General features: G+C 42.3%; 2 protein-coding genes across 4 annotated transcripts in view; one reads left to right on the top strand and one right to left on the bottom strand.

Moving 5' to 3' along the window:
• MCM4 (minichromosome maintenance complex component 4) overlaps nt 1-2,236 on the bottom strand; it is a 31,759-nt gene extending 29,523 nt beyond the window's left edge. Inside the window, exons 1-2 of one of the 3 annotated variants that reach the window (XM_054985579.1) lie at nt 2,162-2,236; nt 1,473-1,582 (exon numbers count right to left, since the gene is read on the bottom strand). In XM_054985579.1, the coding sequence (XP_054841554.1) occupies nt 1,473-1,569 (97 nt within the window). In that variant the 5' untranslated portion in view covers nt 1,570-1,582; nt 2,162-2,236. Of the gene's footprint in view, nt 1-1,472; nt 1,712-1,961; nt 1,996-2,161 lie in introns of those variants that run through there. The other 2 variants (XM_054985578.1, XM_054985580.1) reach the window with 2 other exon arrangements.
• A 176-nt stretch (nt 2,237-2,412) lies between these two features.
• PRKDC (protein kinase, DNA-activated, catalytic subunit) overlaps nt 2,413-16,716 on the top strand; it is a 187,385-nt gene continuing 173,081 nt past the window's right edge. The window contains exons 1-10 of the mRNA XM_054984623.1: nt 2,413-2,578; nt 5,857-5,933; nt 6,269-6,361; nt 7,128-7,202; nt 8,100-8,208; nt 10,768-10,880; nt 13,397-13,496; nt 15,641-15,696; nt 15,792-15,822; nt 16,142-16,299. Of these exons, the coding sequence (XP_054840598.1) occupies nt 2,413-2,578; nt 5,857-5,933; nt 6,269-6,361; nt 7,128-7,202; nt 8,100-8,208; nt 10,768-10,880; nt 13,397-13,496; nt 15,641-15,696; nt 15,792-15,822; nt 16,142-16,299 (978 nt within the window). The remainder of the gene's footprint in view (nt 2,579-5,856; nt 5,934-6,268; nt 6,362-7,127; nt 7,203-8,099; nt 8,209-10,767; nt 10,881-13,396; nt 13,497-15,640; nt 15,697-15,791; nt 15,823-16,141; nt 16,300-16,716) is intronic.

Below are 16,716 nucleotides of genomic sequence, written 5' to 3'. Positions count from 1 at the left end.
GTGGTTCTCCCAAGCATGTGATCAGTATATAATTACACAAAGTAATGGCAGTCTAAACCCACTGAAGTCAACGGACTTAGAGCTCTACACGTGATCACACTGAATATGCAGGTATCACAAAAAGTTATGTGAAAGCTGGTCTAACCAGGTTGCCAGATGTTCTATCTCTTGGAAAGAAAAGCAGCACAGGGTGGGGGTGGAGACACCTAGGACAGAACAAGGATGAAGATGGCTCCTAATTTTGGATATGGCATTGGACCACAGCAGCTTGCAGAGCACCACTGTCTGATTCTAGTTAAGTTGCCACCTGCCCACTATAGGTGGACAGACTTCTAATGTTCCCCTTTCTGACTTAGAGAGGTGAAGGACTGGGAGGGAAAAAAAGGCAGCCATCACTGAGACATTCTAGGAATTTCCCACTATGATATGAACACAGAAATTAGAAAGAGGCAAGGGCATCTCCAGACAGCCTCTCCCCTTGCCCAGTTAGAGCTTGGAGGTACAGTGGCAACTGCCAGGTGCCCTGGGTTAGAAGAATCCAGCTGGTCCAACTTCTCCTGCACAGCATAGTGACCCTGGAGCCTCCCAGCCAAGATACACTACCACCACTCTGCAGCTACCTAAGAGCAGATGGGATGCATGGCTAGGGTACTGCAAAAGGTGCAATGAGGATTGGGCCCTGAATGGGAGCTTCCTTTGCCTCCCTCCCACATTGTGATGCCAATGGATTAGGAGGTCCTCTCCCTGGTATCTTAACTCCTTGTCAGGAACTATGGGAAAAAACAGGCCTTCAGCTAACCCAGTCCCAAGCCAGGTAGGGATTTAAAGGATAGAACTAGATTTTTTCTTTCATCTTTTTTAAGATAAGGAATAGGTATAGGTTAGAATCTTCTATTGTACTCTAAAGGCTATGATAATCAACTACCTTAAGTAATAAGAAGAGTAACTGTTAATAACTGTTATTGTTAAAAATTGGAAAGGGTAAGTTGAAGCAATAACAGAATGAGTCTTTTATTATTAAATAACAAGCAGGAATAGGATTGAATTCTGTATATCTAGTACAGATGGGAAAATATATACTAATTAGGCTCAACTATTATATTAATTACTATTCTAAAATTGATAAAGATCATGATTTTTGCACTCTGTATTTTAACAACTCCTGTAACACAGTTCTAGATTTGTCTTGAGTCTTCCCCTTCTTTTTTCTGTGCTTCCTTTTTGCTTTAATAAAAATAAAAAAGGATAGAACCAGCATCGAGAATTGGGCTTGGGAACAGAACGGTAGCTGCATCTCTTATGCACGCATCACTTAGGTCCACCCGTTACTGACAGAGACAGTATGAGGAGCAGGCAACTTCCTACGCTCGGGAGTAACACCATCTCTTCAGAACAAGGAATATAAGCAAAGTCTGTGACAGCGAGGACCGAGTGTTAGAACCCCCAGGGCAGAGACCGAGCGAACAACTTACGCGTAGGAGGGTTAGTGCCACCACTGCTGGCCGAGCCGGCTCCGCCTCGGTGGCGTTTGCTGCTACGGCGGCTGGGGGTGGACGCTGGCGAGGACATGGCTCAGAGACTCCTAAGACAAAAGGGGGAAGGAAAACAAAACAAACGGTGAGCGGCCCGTAATCTTACGAATTTATGGAGGCACGCAGACAGCCTTGGCCCAAGGATCTAAACGAACAGCCCCAATTTGTTTCTGCTTCAGAGAAAGAGGAAAATCCCGCGCCAAAAGATCACATGACCTCGAGCTTCGCGGGCTTTCCCTCCAATCATACAATGGGAGATACCAATTCAGCTCGGAAAAGGGTGGCAGAAACCAATTCCGCCTACATTTTGAGCGTGTGGTCCTGCAAGAAGAGAACTTGATTCTCGAAAGCTTATGTTACAATAAAATTGGTTAGTCTTAAAGGTGCTACTGGACTCTTTTTGATTTTACGTATTTCTGTATCACGTACGGACATCCGTTCGAACACGTTCCCTCAACTGTTGTCGTACCCACGCCCTAACAATGGCATCCCCCGCGTTTGACAGTTTTGTCGAGGGGGAATAATCTATTATGAAGAGCGGGGGGGGGGGAACTGCGCGCAATCTCCGGTAGAAACAGTCTGATGTTTGAAGTAAGTTTAAAAGCTCCACAGAAAATGCGATCCTTTACTTTAGCAGTCCCGGGGACGAACGGGAACGGCCTCCAACTTCCAGACGAGAATGGTTTCATCCCCATCAACGCCCGCCCCGTCTCTCTGGTGAAGCCAATCCTGCGCTTCTGTCCGTGGAGTTGGATCCTCCCACCCAGTTTTACTTCTCTCCGCCCCCAGACGGCGTCGCTGGTGTTTTTGGCGCCTCGCGGAGGGCTAAGTGCGAAGGCCTTTCTGGGCCCGGTTCTTTCTGCCGAGGCGGGTCGGCGTCATGGCGCTCTCCTCGCCCGCAGCCGGCGGGGGGCTGCAGGGCTTTCTGCTCCAGCTGCACGGCGCGCTGCAGAGCCCGGACCCCGTCGGTGCCGCTTTTCACGGCCACAGCCTGATCCGTTCCTTGGCAGAGACGTGCGTGACCAGCAGCGGGGACGTCGCTCGCGGTGCGTAAGCAGCGCATCGTGAAGCGGCCTGAGGGCTGGAGGATGCGATCTGCAAACTCTGGTGCCTTTGCTTCCGCAGTATCTGTGCTGCAGCGCTGCCTACTTGGTTGTGCCTCTGCGCTCTAGTCTTTCGATGTTAGTAAGGGAGACAGGCAGCGGCTCGCCCTCTGATTCTCTCAGACCTCGGTTCCGATAACGTACTATAAGGCGGAGGGGCTATTTATTGAAATTTTACTGTCTGCCCCGTCCGCCTCCCCAGGCAAACTTTCCTACTCCATGAGGGTTTACGGCCGCCTGGCTCTTCCACAGGGCCTCTTTCCTTATGGCGTTTCTGCTGCTTTCTTTCACAGCTTTGTAGGTTCGTCTCTTAGGGAGTAAAAGCCTCTCTCTTCAAAGCCTCCTGGCTGACTTGCTAGAATGTTACACTCCAATAAGGGGTAAAGTCAGGAAGTGTGATAAACTTCAAATTTTATCTTCCCCCACCCAACAGTACATGAACTGCACCACCTTCTGAACTCAAATCACTTCATAAGTCTGCTTCATCCCTCTCCTTTTCCAGAATGCCACTGGGCTATGTCTTGAAGCATGTAAGCAAAAACTTAAACTATTTCTCCCAATCACACGCGAGAACCTATAATATGCATTTTTATTCAAAAATACCACTGTATTGGATGCCTCTTCTTATGTCCCCGTTGTAATATGGAAATCTTGTGTATTGTTATATGATATATCCTCTTACAGTTGATGTTGTTATGACTTATTGTTAATAAAGTTTAAAATTGGGAAAAAATACCACTGAATTCAGTGGTATGTGCATCCTAGTCTATAATCTTTTGCTCTTATTTGAGAATAAGCCATTATAACCAGGGCTGATTCACATGTTACAAAGGCCACTGCCCACCCCAGCACAAGTATTCTGGGTCAGATGAGTCCATAGAGTCCCATGTTGGGAACTCAGTCTCTGGGTATGTGGAGGATCAGTTCAAAACCAGGCCTCAGTGCACACAGAAAAGGGATTTAAATTTCTCTATGCCATTTTCCTGACATGAAATGGATGCAAGGGAAGAGGCATAAAGTGAGAAAGTTCCTTCCCTCTGCTGCAACCTTCCAACTAACTTGGCTGTTAGTCCACATGGATCCCATGAACCTGGAAGTTAACTTTCATGGATTTAGAAAAGGCTGCTAGGGAGGAGAATGTGGGGAAGATCCATGACTATCAGTGCCTTCTGCTGGTGGATTACAAGATCTGCCCCACTGAATATAATCTAGTTCATCTTGCTGAATGACTGAATATAATCTAGTTCATCTTGCTGTTTTAGGAATCCTGAAAAAGTGTGTGTAGTAGTAGTAGTAGTAGAATTATTAGCGTTAGAGCATCAAAGTGCTTCACATACATTCTTTCAATAATCCTTGCCAAAATGTAAAAAATAGTATTATGGTCTCTGTTTTGCTGGTGGAGAATGAGACTGGTAGTGACTTCCTTAGGTATTCAGTGAGTTCACAGATAAGGCAGGATTTGAACTGGGGTTTTTCTGGCTCATGCTTTCAGCAACTGTATCGGGTCTTGTTGCACTTGCTAATGCCATAGCATTGTTTGAAAGGTATTGCTAGAGCAAGATGCTGCTTCCCATTTCCTGTTTGGGTACAGGGCATATGTTCTGTTTTTTGCTAAATTACTCAGACAATCAGTGTTGGTGTTAGCAGATTTTAAACTACTAGTTGCTACCTTTAAAGACCTAAATGGTTTGGGACTGTTGGACCTAGGGAGTGCTTCATCATATGAAAATCTCCTTGTCTTAAAGATTCAGTGGAAGGCGCAGCTCCCTATTCCAACCTTTCATGAAGTCTGTAAGTGATCAGAGCAGGTAGTTTAGGTTGTCATAACACAACCCTGATGTGTTGTCTTCTGTGAGGCTCACCATGTGACATCTATAATAATTTTCAGGTATATGTCAAAGTTACTGTTGTTAGGCTTTATAATTTGTTGTAAATCTTGGATCTAATTATTGTGCTACTGTTTTATTATAATCATAACTTATAATAATCATAACTATTATTTCTGTTTGTGCATATTTTTGATGTCAGTCAGTTTTAAATTGTGTGAATATGTTTACTGCAGTAACTAAACATTATCATCACTGATCATAAAAGCAACAAATCCAGGCCATTCAGAGACAAGCCCAGGGATTCCTCAGTTATGCAGGATACTTTAAAAATGGTCAGATAAAAAGCAAAAGGGGTCTAGGAGTATATACTGAGAGTTAGTTAAAATCAGACAGAGAAGAAATCAGCTTGTTAAAGCTCCTGAGACCATATACTTGTTAAAACAGAGACATTCCAAATTGTTTTCCTATGTGCCATGCAAAATACCTTAGATGCTATTAAGCAGGAAAGTGGTTTAGAAGAAGAAAAAACAATGGAGAGGGTTTGAATGTTGGACTGTAAACAAGCTTATCATGAATACAGTATATGAATGCCACAAAAAATATTTTCTGAGGATAATCATGAATATAATATATATAAAAATAAGTATGCTTTGAATGTGTAAACATTAGCACTTGGCAAAGGACTTTCATTATTAATTGTAGCATGAAAATGACTATTAAAGTAACAACTTCAGTCATATATTTTATTAACTGTCTGGCTCATGTCTTTCAGATAGAAATGTCCTTCAAGAAAATAATAGTATTCTGTCCTGAGAAATATATTTAGAAAAAAAGTTATGTCTCAGGATCCCTCTGAAGTTGGGGGTACTGATATTCTTTCCTAAAGGGAAAGGTATTTCCTCTAAATCTATAGTTCATATGCTTCAAACATTTCATTTCTGTAGCAAAGGAGAAATATTAAGGAAATCTGATGGTCACTGTCCCTACAGTAGGCTTTTGTGAACACACTTCATATCTCTGTAGATGGGATTTTGTTTCATTTCTACAATAAATGGAAAAAAATACACATGAGCAGGGGCTCTACAACTAAGCCCATAAACTAATGTTATAAACTAATTTGTATTAAAGGCAATTTGATTGCCCTTAGATGTTCACAGCTTGAGTACAATATTGTCTGACGAAAGGAGTTCGGACTCTCGAAAGCGTATACCCTGAAAATCTTCTTGGTCTCTAATATGCCACTGGACTCAAATCCTGCAGACGAACATGGCTACCCCTCTAAAAAAAGTACAATTTTTATTTGTATAATATGTATTCTAGAAGCATACATTTAGAAAGAAACTTACTTGCTTTGGTGCTTGCATTTTAAACTTTCACTTGTTCTTCCCACAGCTTTACAGACTTCATTGGTCTTTTCTAAAGAGGATGGGTTACTTGCATTTATCCATAAATCCCTAAGCAAAGAAGAGGTAAGTAGTTGATCTTGGTTTAAAATGCTTGCAAATGGGCACCAGCCATGCAAGAATAAGAGTTGCTTCCTGGTTACCAGACAGAGAAGTGCTTTTGTTTTCCAAATCTACCTTGAGCCTCAGTGAGAATGGGAGGCTGTAAGTAAAGTAAATAAATAAATTGAAAAGAAGTCCCCTCACCTTTTAAGTCTATAACTAACAAGTATGCATGAGTTGGTAAAACATGTTTTGAATAAGAAATTTATTTGTAGAGTCAATTTGAATCCTAATTGTGTTTTGTTGTCTGATTGCATAGATTGCTTGAAGAAAATGATTTTAATGCTATCTATTTTCAGTTTCGAGAATGCAGAGAAGAAATACTAAAGTTTCTTTGTATTTTTCTGGAAAAGATCGGGCAGAAAATACTTCCTTATGCTCAGGATGTAAAGGTAGGTCAAGGAAAAATACTAGCTTTTACAAAAATATTTTTAGTGCTTTTTCTCATATAATGTTAATTTTTTTACTATTCTTTTTGTAGTTCATCTACTCTTTCCTTGTAATTCCTACGTTAAAATCAGTGTTTTCGTCCTTTGGTCTTCTGGACTTGTTTTAAGACCTTGTCAATTCTGCAATTACTGTGAAAAATTGTTTTGCTGCACTAAATGCCTGCACAATTTTTTCCTGTGCTTCTTGTTGCTCTGCACCACCGTCATGTCCAAAATAAAACTTTTTGTGTTTCCTGTTTCTGAGATATGCACAAGCTCTCCACGGAGCTGAAGTCTTTGTATCTCCTGGGCAGGAAAGATATGTAAGTTGTACTTTAGATGGTGTTGGGGAAGAACAACAAGAATGAGATACTTATTCTCCTGTTCATTCTGTCACATGTAATCTACTGCAAGTAAGAAACGGGACTTGCCTGTGCTTGTATTGTCTACTCTGGTTAACGGCAGCACTCTTTCTCCCTATTAATCCGATGTTATTGTTAGCTCATCCAATTTTTGCTTGGGGCACTTTGGAAAGTACTTTACATGTTTGGCTTTTTATACGATTAATTGAGGGAAATATGACATTCTGATTTCAAGGAATGCTGCTAATTTTCTGCATAAATGGACTTGCATACTTTATGTAAAATACTGAGGAACCATTGGTGCAAATTATTGCAGAGAAAATGCATAGCATTGTTTATTGATTTGTTTATTGTCTTTTACCATGCAGCGAACATGTATTAGTGTTTATACAAAAGAGAAAGCAGCAAAATGCAGAATTCCAGCCTTAGAGCTACTAATTCAGGTATTTATTTTAGAAATTTTAGCATTCTTGTTTATAAGAATATCTTCTAGTGCCATCCTAAGTGGAGTTATGCCCTTCCAAGCCCAGTGATTTCAATGGACTTAGGTGTGACTGAGGATTGCCCTGTTGGGTTGTATTGAATGATAGTTCATTGCCATAGGAATATTGCAATAGTATGCAAAATAGTAAAAAGTCCAGTAGCACCTTTATGACTAACCAACTTTATTGAGGCATAAGCTTTCGAGAACCACAGCTCTCTTCGTTAGATGCATCTGACAAGAGAGCTGTGGTTCTTGAAAGGTTATGCCTCAATAAAGTTGGTTAGTCTTAAAAGTGCTACTGGACTTTTTACTATTTTGCAACTACAGACTAATATGGATAATTCTTCTGGATCTATTGCAATAGTATGTCACTTTTCATTGTAAATTAATCTTGAAGTTAATGACATTCACAGTAGAAAGAATATCTACCTTCAGGAGGGGAATATGTAACTCTAATACAGAAATGGCGGCATGTTTAATTGTGACTATTTTTGTTTCTGAGAGTATCTACTTCTATATGATTATACGTAGAGATAGTCAACAATCATTGTAATAAAAATATTGCAATAGTATGTTTAATTTACAGTGACGAGCATCTTAAAGTAAGGGACATCTACCATAGGAAAAACACCTACCTTTGGGAAGGAAATATATAACATTAACACATAAATGGTAGCTTGTCAGTTGATTTAACATATTTTCCCTAGCATCCTAAACTCTGTGCAAGAGTATGTAAAGACTGACTATAAACTAGAAAGAAAATATGGCATTCTTCTAATCTATTGTTCTGTTTTTTAAAAATGTTTCTGCCTTAAAATGGCCCCTTGTTATTTGGTTATTACAAATATCTTCCTAGTTGCTTCAGAACTTACGGTCAGCTTCTGTGATGGAAGACATGAAAGTTGGACACATTTTTAACAAATTCTATGGTGAACTTGCTATAAAAAGTAAAGTGCCAGACACAGGTAAGTATTATTTTGTTAACTTTTTAAAACAATTAACAGATGAAAAATAGTGGGTCTCTAGAGTTACTGAAGGATTCAGATACACTCCACTAAAAGTTAGCATAGGGTAGTGGTGCTCTCTCCATGGCTCACAGCCATGTTCATAAACTGTCAGCCAAAAGAGCCACATAACTACTATGTGCCCTGTGCATTATGTTCAGAGTTAGTAAGGCTGATCAGTAGATGTCTGAGCAACAGAAAATGTCATACCTTAATTTTACTTCAGTTTGCACTTTTAGAAGCATGGTTTGCTTATGTGTACTGGCTTAGTGCAAAGAGGTGTATCACAATTCAGTGGTACAAAGAGAAAAGCAGGCTAATAGCACAAAACATTTTCAGAAAAGAAGGCAGTGCCCAGACTTTGCGTATCATTTCTGGATGCAGGGATGGAGCAAACAGTGCCTGCAGTACATGCTCCAAGACGGGAATCCCAGTCTCCTCTGTCTCATGCAGCGGCTCCTGGAGCATATAGATCATGGGCTGCTTCATTGACATCCTTATAAACGTTAGCATTATGAACAGCCAGATTCACCTCCACATTTTATACTTGTCATGCAACTGAATCCTGCTTGTCTATGGGGTTCTGGACTTTACATCCTAGACCAAAACCAAGTGCGGAATTCAAATCCTTAACTTTGTGTTGAACTGTGGGTTTGGGGATTGGTTTTGTGAGGGTTATCTGTGAATAATGGGGAGATAGCTGGCTAAATATGTTCAGGAGCACTTTTATCTTTTTATCTTATGAGAGCCAGTTTGGTGTAGTGGTTAAGAGTGCAGGACTCTAATCTGGAGAGCAGGGTTTGATACCCCACATCTCCACTTGGAACCACTTGGAGCCAGCTGGGTGACCTTAGGCTAGTCACAGCTTTTAGGACCTCTCAGCCCCACCCACCTCTCAGGGTGTTTGTTGTTGTGGGGATAATAATGACATACTTTGTAAACCACTCTGAGTGGGTGTTAAGTCATCCCGAAGGGCGGTATATAAATCAAATGTTGTTGTAATTTTTATTATTTGACCCTGCATTAACAACAAGAATTCTGACTTACATGAAGCCCTGATTCACCTATCCGTTTTATGTGCTTTACCCTCTCTCCTCCATCTCCCCTTATAAATAATGGGTCTGAAGAGAGAGGAAACTACAGTGAGTGTGGAGAGAAGAGTTCAATTTGATGTCTTCCCTCAGGATAAAGATGAGTGATCAGTGAGCATGCGTGTGCACAGCAACATGCAGCTGCCTGGCCTGGGAGGTTGCTGTGTGCAACACAGCCAAGTAAAAAGAATGACCTCCGGGAACACATCCGAAGTAGGAGGGAAAGAATAAGGCAAGATGTGCCCTTCAGAACTTGCTGCAGAATAATAAGTTGAGTGCAATTTGTAAGTGAGCCCCACCTGCCTGATGCTGCCACAGCCAGCAACAAGTGCTGCAGAGTTAGCCTATGGACAAGGCAAGAAGGAAGGGTGTGCAGTAGGATGAGGCAACTCCTCTTGTTGTCCGTGTGTCAGTGACCATGTTTAGGCAGCCACAGGACAGGAAGAATTCTACCAAGATAATGCTATGGCTGCAAGTATGCTAGCATTGCTTTGTTTTTCTTGTTATCAAATCAAGGGCTTCTTCTCCCACCCCACCTCTTTCTTCCCCATCTCTCAAAGTTTCAGAGAAGCCTCAGGTGACAAATGAAAGCCACATGTGGCTCCTGAGCTGCATAGTTTGTGTTAAGGGCCTTGGGAGTCTCACTGAATTAATTGAGTCTTAATTTTGATTGATTGTTGCTGGATTTGCTAGAAGTATTTGAGTGCAGCTGCACCATACCAGTCCTTTAGGTTTATGGGCCATTTGTCTCTTTTGAAGTTTAACCCTACACTAGCAGATGTAGTGTTCGTCCCTGTAAAAGCTGGATCCCTCAGCTATCCATAACGTAGCCCGTCTCTCTTTGGTTTCTTCGTAACTCCTTTTTTTTTAATTTTATTTTTCAGTTTTTTCGTAACTCCTAATTGTTATTCCATGTGGTCTCTGTGTTCATAGATATGGATTGTGCATCTAACATGGAGCCAGATATGCGAACATTCTGAACTATAACTAGGGAGCTAGCTCTCCTTCTTCCTTCTCTGAAGAAGAAAGGCCCAATCCATGTGTGCATGTCTTAAGGGGTGGAATGCACACCTTCTCATTCAATTCCCTTCTGACTGCTGCTTTATATGCAGCTGCAGTAGATGTGAGGTGCCTTGCCTTAGGACTGTTACCAAGTGTGCTGGCTCCTTCATTTTTGAGCCCAGTTTGTTTTTTATTACAGTAGCAATAAATGTATCATTTCCATCTTGTATTTTATCCCAGTCATAAAAACCTAAGTAGGATGATGAATTCCTAGTCTTTTTGTGGCTGTTTGCCATGTATACTGCCACTCTTATTCAATGAGTAAAGGTTAGGATGATGAGGGTGGGGACAATGAAGACATTGGTTCAGTTGTTGCCAGATAAAACAAATGTGGAATTAGGGTGCTAAACTCTCTCTTTTTGTTAAGTATTGGAAAAGATTTATGAGCTCCTTGGAGTCTTGGGAGAAGTCCAACCTAGTGACATGCTTGACAACTCTGAAAAATTATTCCGAGCTTATTTGGGTGAACTCAAAACACAGGTAAAGTTGTTTTTTGTGGGACATCAGTAAATGTTCATGTATGTTTTAACCTTGCGTTGAGGGTAAATATTTAAAGTCCCTTAACTGAGTACATGTGATTTTTTTTTTTTGGAATGTCTGCTGTTTTCCAACTTAGATGAAGAATGTGCTGTTGAGTTGTAATTGGTTCATCAATGGGATGTTGGAGGCAGGAGACAAGTGGAAGTGGTTGGCAAGTGTGGTTTGGTGTAGTGGTTAAGAGTGCAGGACTCTAATCTGGAGAGCTGGGTTTGATTCCCCACTCCTCCACTTGAAGCCAGCTGGGTGACCTTGGGTCAGTCACAGCTCTCCAAAGCTCTCTCAACCCCACCCACCTCACAGGGTGTTTTGTTGTGGGGATAATAATGACATACTTTGTAAATCACTCTGAGTGGGCATACAGTTGTCCTGAAGGGCAGTATATAAATCGAATTTTGCTGTTGCTATTATTTCTCTGCCGATCCCACGTGATCCAACTCTAGTCTTTCTTGATGGTCACATCCAAGTACTGACTGGCTGACCTTGCTTAGCTCTCAGGTGTAAGCCCTCTAGATGGGTGAGAGCCAGCTTCTGGCTGTCCTGCCCCACGAATCCCCAAGATCTCTCGCAGGCCTCAGATGTGGGAGAGTGGGGGTAATTAGCTTCATGTTGGTCCTTGCTGGATCCCTGGAGGATTAGCCTCAGGTGCTTGTTTGCTCGCTTGCTTGCTTGTTCGCTTGCTTGCCTCCCCCCTCCTCTCTTCCTCTGTCAACTCTGTCCTCTCCTTGATCTCAGCAGCTCTCCTTTTATCCCTCTCCTCATCCTTCCCCATCCCCAGTACCTGGGTCAATCCCATGGTCTGGGGCTGTAGGGCAGCCTGTTGGGAGCAGAGCTTGGACACTGGCTCACCCCCCTCTGGCCTGCCCACTGCCACCAGCATAGAGGCCAGGTCCCATCCCGCCTCATTGTGAGGTTGTAGGGCTTCCTTGGGAGGAGGGAGAGATGGTTGGTCAGTTTGGGCCACGGCCACTGGCCTTCTGCACCTCCAGCCAGGCCTTGTAGGGTGGCCACCTCTGTTCACCTGCCCTTGGGGACTGTGGCCATCTGGCCTTGGATAGGTTGCAGGTGGGGGGAAGAGGCTGCCTGGCCAGCTGGGGGTATGGGGGTGTTCTTTGGCTGCATTGGGGCCAAGCACTTGGGCTACACAGGGTCTGCCTGATGGGGTCAGGAAGAAGCAGTGTGCTTCAGTGGCCTGGCAAGGGGGGAACTACATCTGTGGGCAACAAGGGAGCTCAGGGCCTGATCAGGTGTGGATGGCCTGCCCCGACTACAGGGGGGGGCTTCCCCACATGCCCTTGAGCCAGGGCTGCTGGGGTGAGAATCAGCATTGTGAGGCCTTCTGGTGAAGTCAACTTCGGTGACTGCCAAAGTCTTAGTGAGTTTTGTCCCCCTGGGAGTGCCGGGGGGGGGGGGGTTGACTGTGTCCTTCTGGGCAGGCTGAGGGCTAGGCCGGGACACTGATGGTTGACATCATCAGACATCCCCCTTTCAGAAACATTTGCATGTGAGGATGCCTCCTCGTGGATCCTGTGCAGGTAGTCCACATTAACATGCAGTCTTCCCAGCCAATGGCTCATCAAGAAACTAAAAGGTATAAGAGAGAGAGACCACCTGAGCACTCTGTGGTTGTTGTCTTTTATCTGCTGCATCTATAGCAATGGGGCGTAGTCGTTACTAGCTTGAAGTGGTTATTGGACAGATAATATTGCAACACCCTGATGGCCCATTTTACAGTCAACACCTCCTTTTACTCTCGGCCAGTTATAGTTTGCGGCTGAGGAATCGGACCAGGTGCTTCTGCCCATTGATTTCCTGAGGTAGGACAATACTTAGCCCTGATTCCAAGGTGTCAATTTGTTGCCTAAAGGCGAGGTAAGAGATCAGGTTCCACAGGACCATTGCATCGGATAGAGCTTTTCTGAGAGTCCAAAAGGCCTGGAGACATGCTGGTGTCTGGTCCTGTGTGTTTGACAGCCCCTTCCGAAGGCAGCCGGTGAGGAGACTGATGGTGATGGCAAAGTGAGGGATGAACCACCCATAGAATCCTTCTAGCCCCAGGAAGCGGCGAATTTACAATGATTATTGTTAAATACTTTTAACAATACTGTATAGCGAGATATAGTAAAAGAGGGAGTGGAAACATTTCCGAGAATGGTTGTAATAAACCTGCACATGATTTCCAAATTATATATGGTTATTGGACTCTAGACAGTCTTTGTAATGGATACCTTAATTTTCCTTTAGTGTAATTTGTATTCCTGTTCCTTTTTTATTTGTATCCTTTTTATTGTTTAGAAAATAAAATATATATTTTTTAAAAAAATTTAAAATGTAAAAATCACCACCTCTGCATCAGTTATTTTTATTATAGCAGTAGCGTCTTCTATTGTATGTTTGTCTCAGAATACTAAATCTGCATTGGTATGCTACTTGAACCAACCCCCCCTCCCTTTTTTTAGATGACATCTTCCACAAGAGAACCCAAGTTTCCAGTAGTAGCAGGCTGTCTGAAAGGTCTAACTGCACTGATGTATAACTTTACAAAGTCCATGGATGAAGGTGTAGTAATTATCTTACTAACTTATTCTAAAGAGCTCAAGAGTATTATATTACTCAGATTTCATGAAATTGTTTGTGCATTCTAAACTTCAGAGATCTTGGGTCACTGCCCCCTAATCCAGAAGCCCTGTTGGGCTCACCGGACCAGATTTTACAGGCGCTTCTGTTTCTGTGCTACTTCATAGGCAGTCTGAAGTACCGAGGCCCACAGGTGTCATGGACTGACTCTCCCACTGCTTCTACCAGTCCTGTGGTGCATTCCTAAGCAGAGTTACACCATCCCAAACCCCTTAACTTCAGTGGACTTAGAAGGGTGCAACTCTATTTAGGAATGTACTATTGGTGGCTTTGGTTCTGCTAATATGGGCCACCATTGGTCTGACTGTTCAAAGATTCACTACCAGTTAAGATAAGAAAACTTTTTCATACTCCTGCTCTTCTGTTTCATATCTAAAGGAGCCCTTATGCCAATTTAAAGTTGTGGTGATGAAGCGAATCAAATGTTTCCAATAGATTGTTTAATCCAGACTTTTGTCCCAAGCAAGAATATCTTTATGCATTAACATACTTAACTGATGTTTGCCCAACATTTCTTGGAAGCCTCTAGAGATGGAGACTTTGTAGTTTGGGTAGTTTGTTCCAATAGTCAGGAAGTTTTTCCTGAGTTTTTAACCTTAATATATCTCCTTGTACTTTATATAAGTTACTGTTTGTAGTGCCTTTAGTAATAGAATGAACAGTATTTTGTTCTTCACTCTGATATTTTCATGTAGTTAAAATGCCACATCATTCTATCCTCCAATTTTATTTTCTCCATCTAATTTTAATTACTTGATTACTCCATGTTCTGTCATCTTTGGATTTGCATTTTAACTAGGAGTGTGCATGCTGAAAATATTTGGATTTCCTGCTTCGGGAACTCCTCGGCCCCGACACCAATGGGCAAATGGAGCGCCCGGTGGAGAGCCTGGCAGGGAGATGCAGGCTTATGCCTACATCTCCGCCGCCTTTTTCAACCGCTGGTGTTTTGGTTAAAATACCACATCATTCTATCTAGGGGTGTGCATGCTGAAAATATTTGGGTTTCCTGCTTCGGGAACTCCTTGGCCCCGACACCGGTGGGCGAATGGAGCGCCTGGCGGAGCACCTGGCGGGGAAATACAAGCTTATGCCTGCATCCCTGCCCTCTCCATCGCCCGCCGCTGACGGGGCCGAGGAGTTCCTTGGCCCCGACACGGGCGGGTGTACGGAGCGCCCAGCGGGGATGTGCAGGCATATGCCTACATCTCGGCCGCCTCTTTTGCCTGCTGACACTGGTGGGCGAACAGAGCACCCGGCGGGGATATACAGGCTTATGCCTGCATCCCCACCGCCTCCTTTGCCTGCCGCTGACGGGGCCGAGGAGTTCCCTGGCCCCGACAGCGGCACCGGCACTCAGCCGCTCGTTGGGGAAGCCCCCGACGAGCAGCTGATTCAGGGGTTTATATACCCTTTCCCCTGCTTCTCACAGCGGCAGGGAAACAGACATTTAAACTACTTGACACGAAGCTTCCCGAAGCATTACGAATGCTTCGGGAAGCTTTGCTTCAGGATTTCCGAATCTGGCCCCAATTTGGAAATCCTGAAGCTTTCCGGTTCGGGTCCGATTCGGGTATTTTACCTGAATCGGATTCCCGAAGCGCACATCCCTAATTTTAACGCTTCAGTCATGTCTGTTGTTCTCTTCTCAACTCTTTATAACTTTTAAAATTAGGATATGCAGAATAAAGACACTTCTCAATTGTCATCTGCTTCGTTCTGATAAACTTCCGGGTGGCTTCCATACAGGAAAACTTCTTTTACCTCTGTTTATCTTTTTAATAAAGAACTGCAATAATGGGAAGTTCTGTTAAAAACTAGAATACGGCTTTATTGATGCATTCACTGATCCTACACATAACTTTTTTCAAATTCCCTACATCTGTTATGTAACTATATGGAGGATTGGTTTAGTTTCACGTGGTAAAAGAAATATAACATGGAGCTATGTTAACATATCATCCTTGAAGAATAGTTTTTTGCAAAGATCTTATTTCTTAAGATACTGACAAGAGGATCAATGTCACAGCAACCACATTGTGACTGTTTGAATGTTTTCCCCATAGATCCACAGACCTCAAAAGAGATCTTTGATTTTGCAGTGAAGGCAATAAATCCACAGGTATGATGTAAGTTTATTCAAAACTATCATTCATTATATGTTAAGTAGTTTGAATAACAAGAGTTTTTTTTATAACAAAACTTTTGATATTGCAGGTAGACTTAAAGCGATATGCAGTGCCTCTGGGTAAGAATTTTATTTTATATTGAATGCATCAATGTAAGAAGCATATTTTTAGAACAGCTTATGTTTTTCCTTCTGGAAAAAGTGTTGTGCATGGAACCCTTTCATTTGTTTACGAGAAGTAAAATCAAAATGTTTTAATAATAATAAAAATGAAATATGAGCAAATAATTTTTTCATTCCTAAGTTCTGTCCAAGTTTCTAGTTGTATAAATATATAGTTTATTATAATTCACCAAGAAAGGTAAAACTTCTAAACTATTAGAACATGTTCAGTTTTCTAGCTCGAACAGAAATTTAAATTAAACCTCTTGCTTTGCAGCTGGTCTTCATTTGTTTAGTAAGCATGCTGTTCAGTTTAGCACCTGCCTTCTGGACAACTACGTCTCACTGTTTGAAGTAATGTCTAAATGGTGTGGCCATCTGAATGCAGAACTGAGGAAAGCTGGCAATTCAGCCCTAGATGCATTTCTTAAGCAGGTAAATAAATGCAGCCTATGATCCAGTATTTTATCAACGGCTTGATTCTCAAACTAAACTTTTTATTTTGAAACTTTTTTTTGTTTTATACAAAATTAAACACAACATTTCAAACCCAACATTACAATATAAGAAGAAAGTCAAAATAAATTAAATAAATAGTCCGGAACCGGTAGCCAATCTTCCCAGAAGCTTGACTGGAGACTTAATGAATTTGCTTGTTTATTTTCTCCATTAAAAAAAATCCCAGATTTTGTTACGCTATAATTTGATTGAGGGGGGCTGCAACTAATAAAGAGGCTATTGAATTCCTCGGCCCTCCTGGTAGGCCTGATCCAACCAAAGATTAAGCAGAACTAGTTCAGGTTTTAGGGAAACCTCACATTCTGTGATTTGTTTGATGCATATAAGTACATT

The sequence above is a fragment of the Eublepharis macularius genome, chromosome 7 (assembly GCF_028583425.1).
Source record: "Eublepharis macularius isolate TG4126 chromosome 7, MPM_Emac_v1.0, whole genome shotgun sequence".
NCBI lineage: Eukaryota > Metazoa > Chordata > Lepidosauria > Squamata > Eublepharidae > Eublepharis > Eublepharis macularius.
Note: the sequence above shows the minus strand (reverse complement) of the source record. Positions and strands in the feature narration are given on the sequence as shown.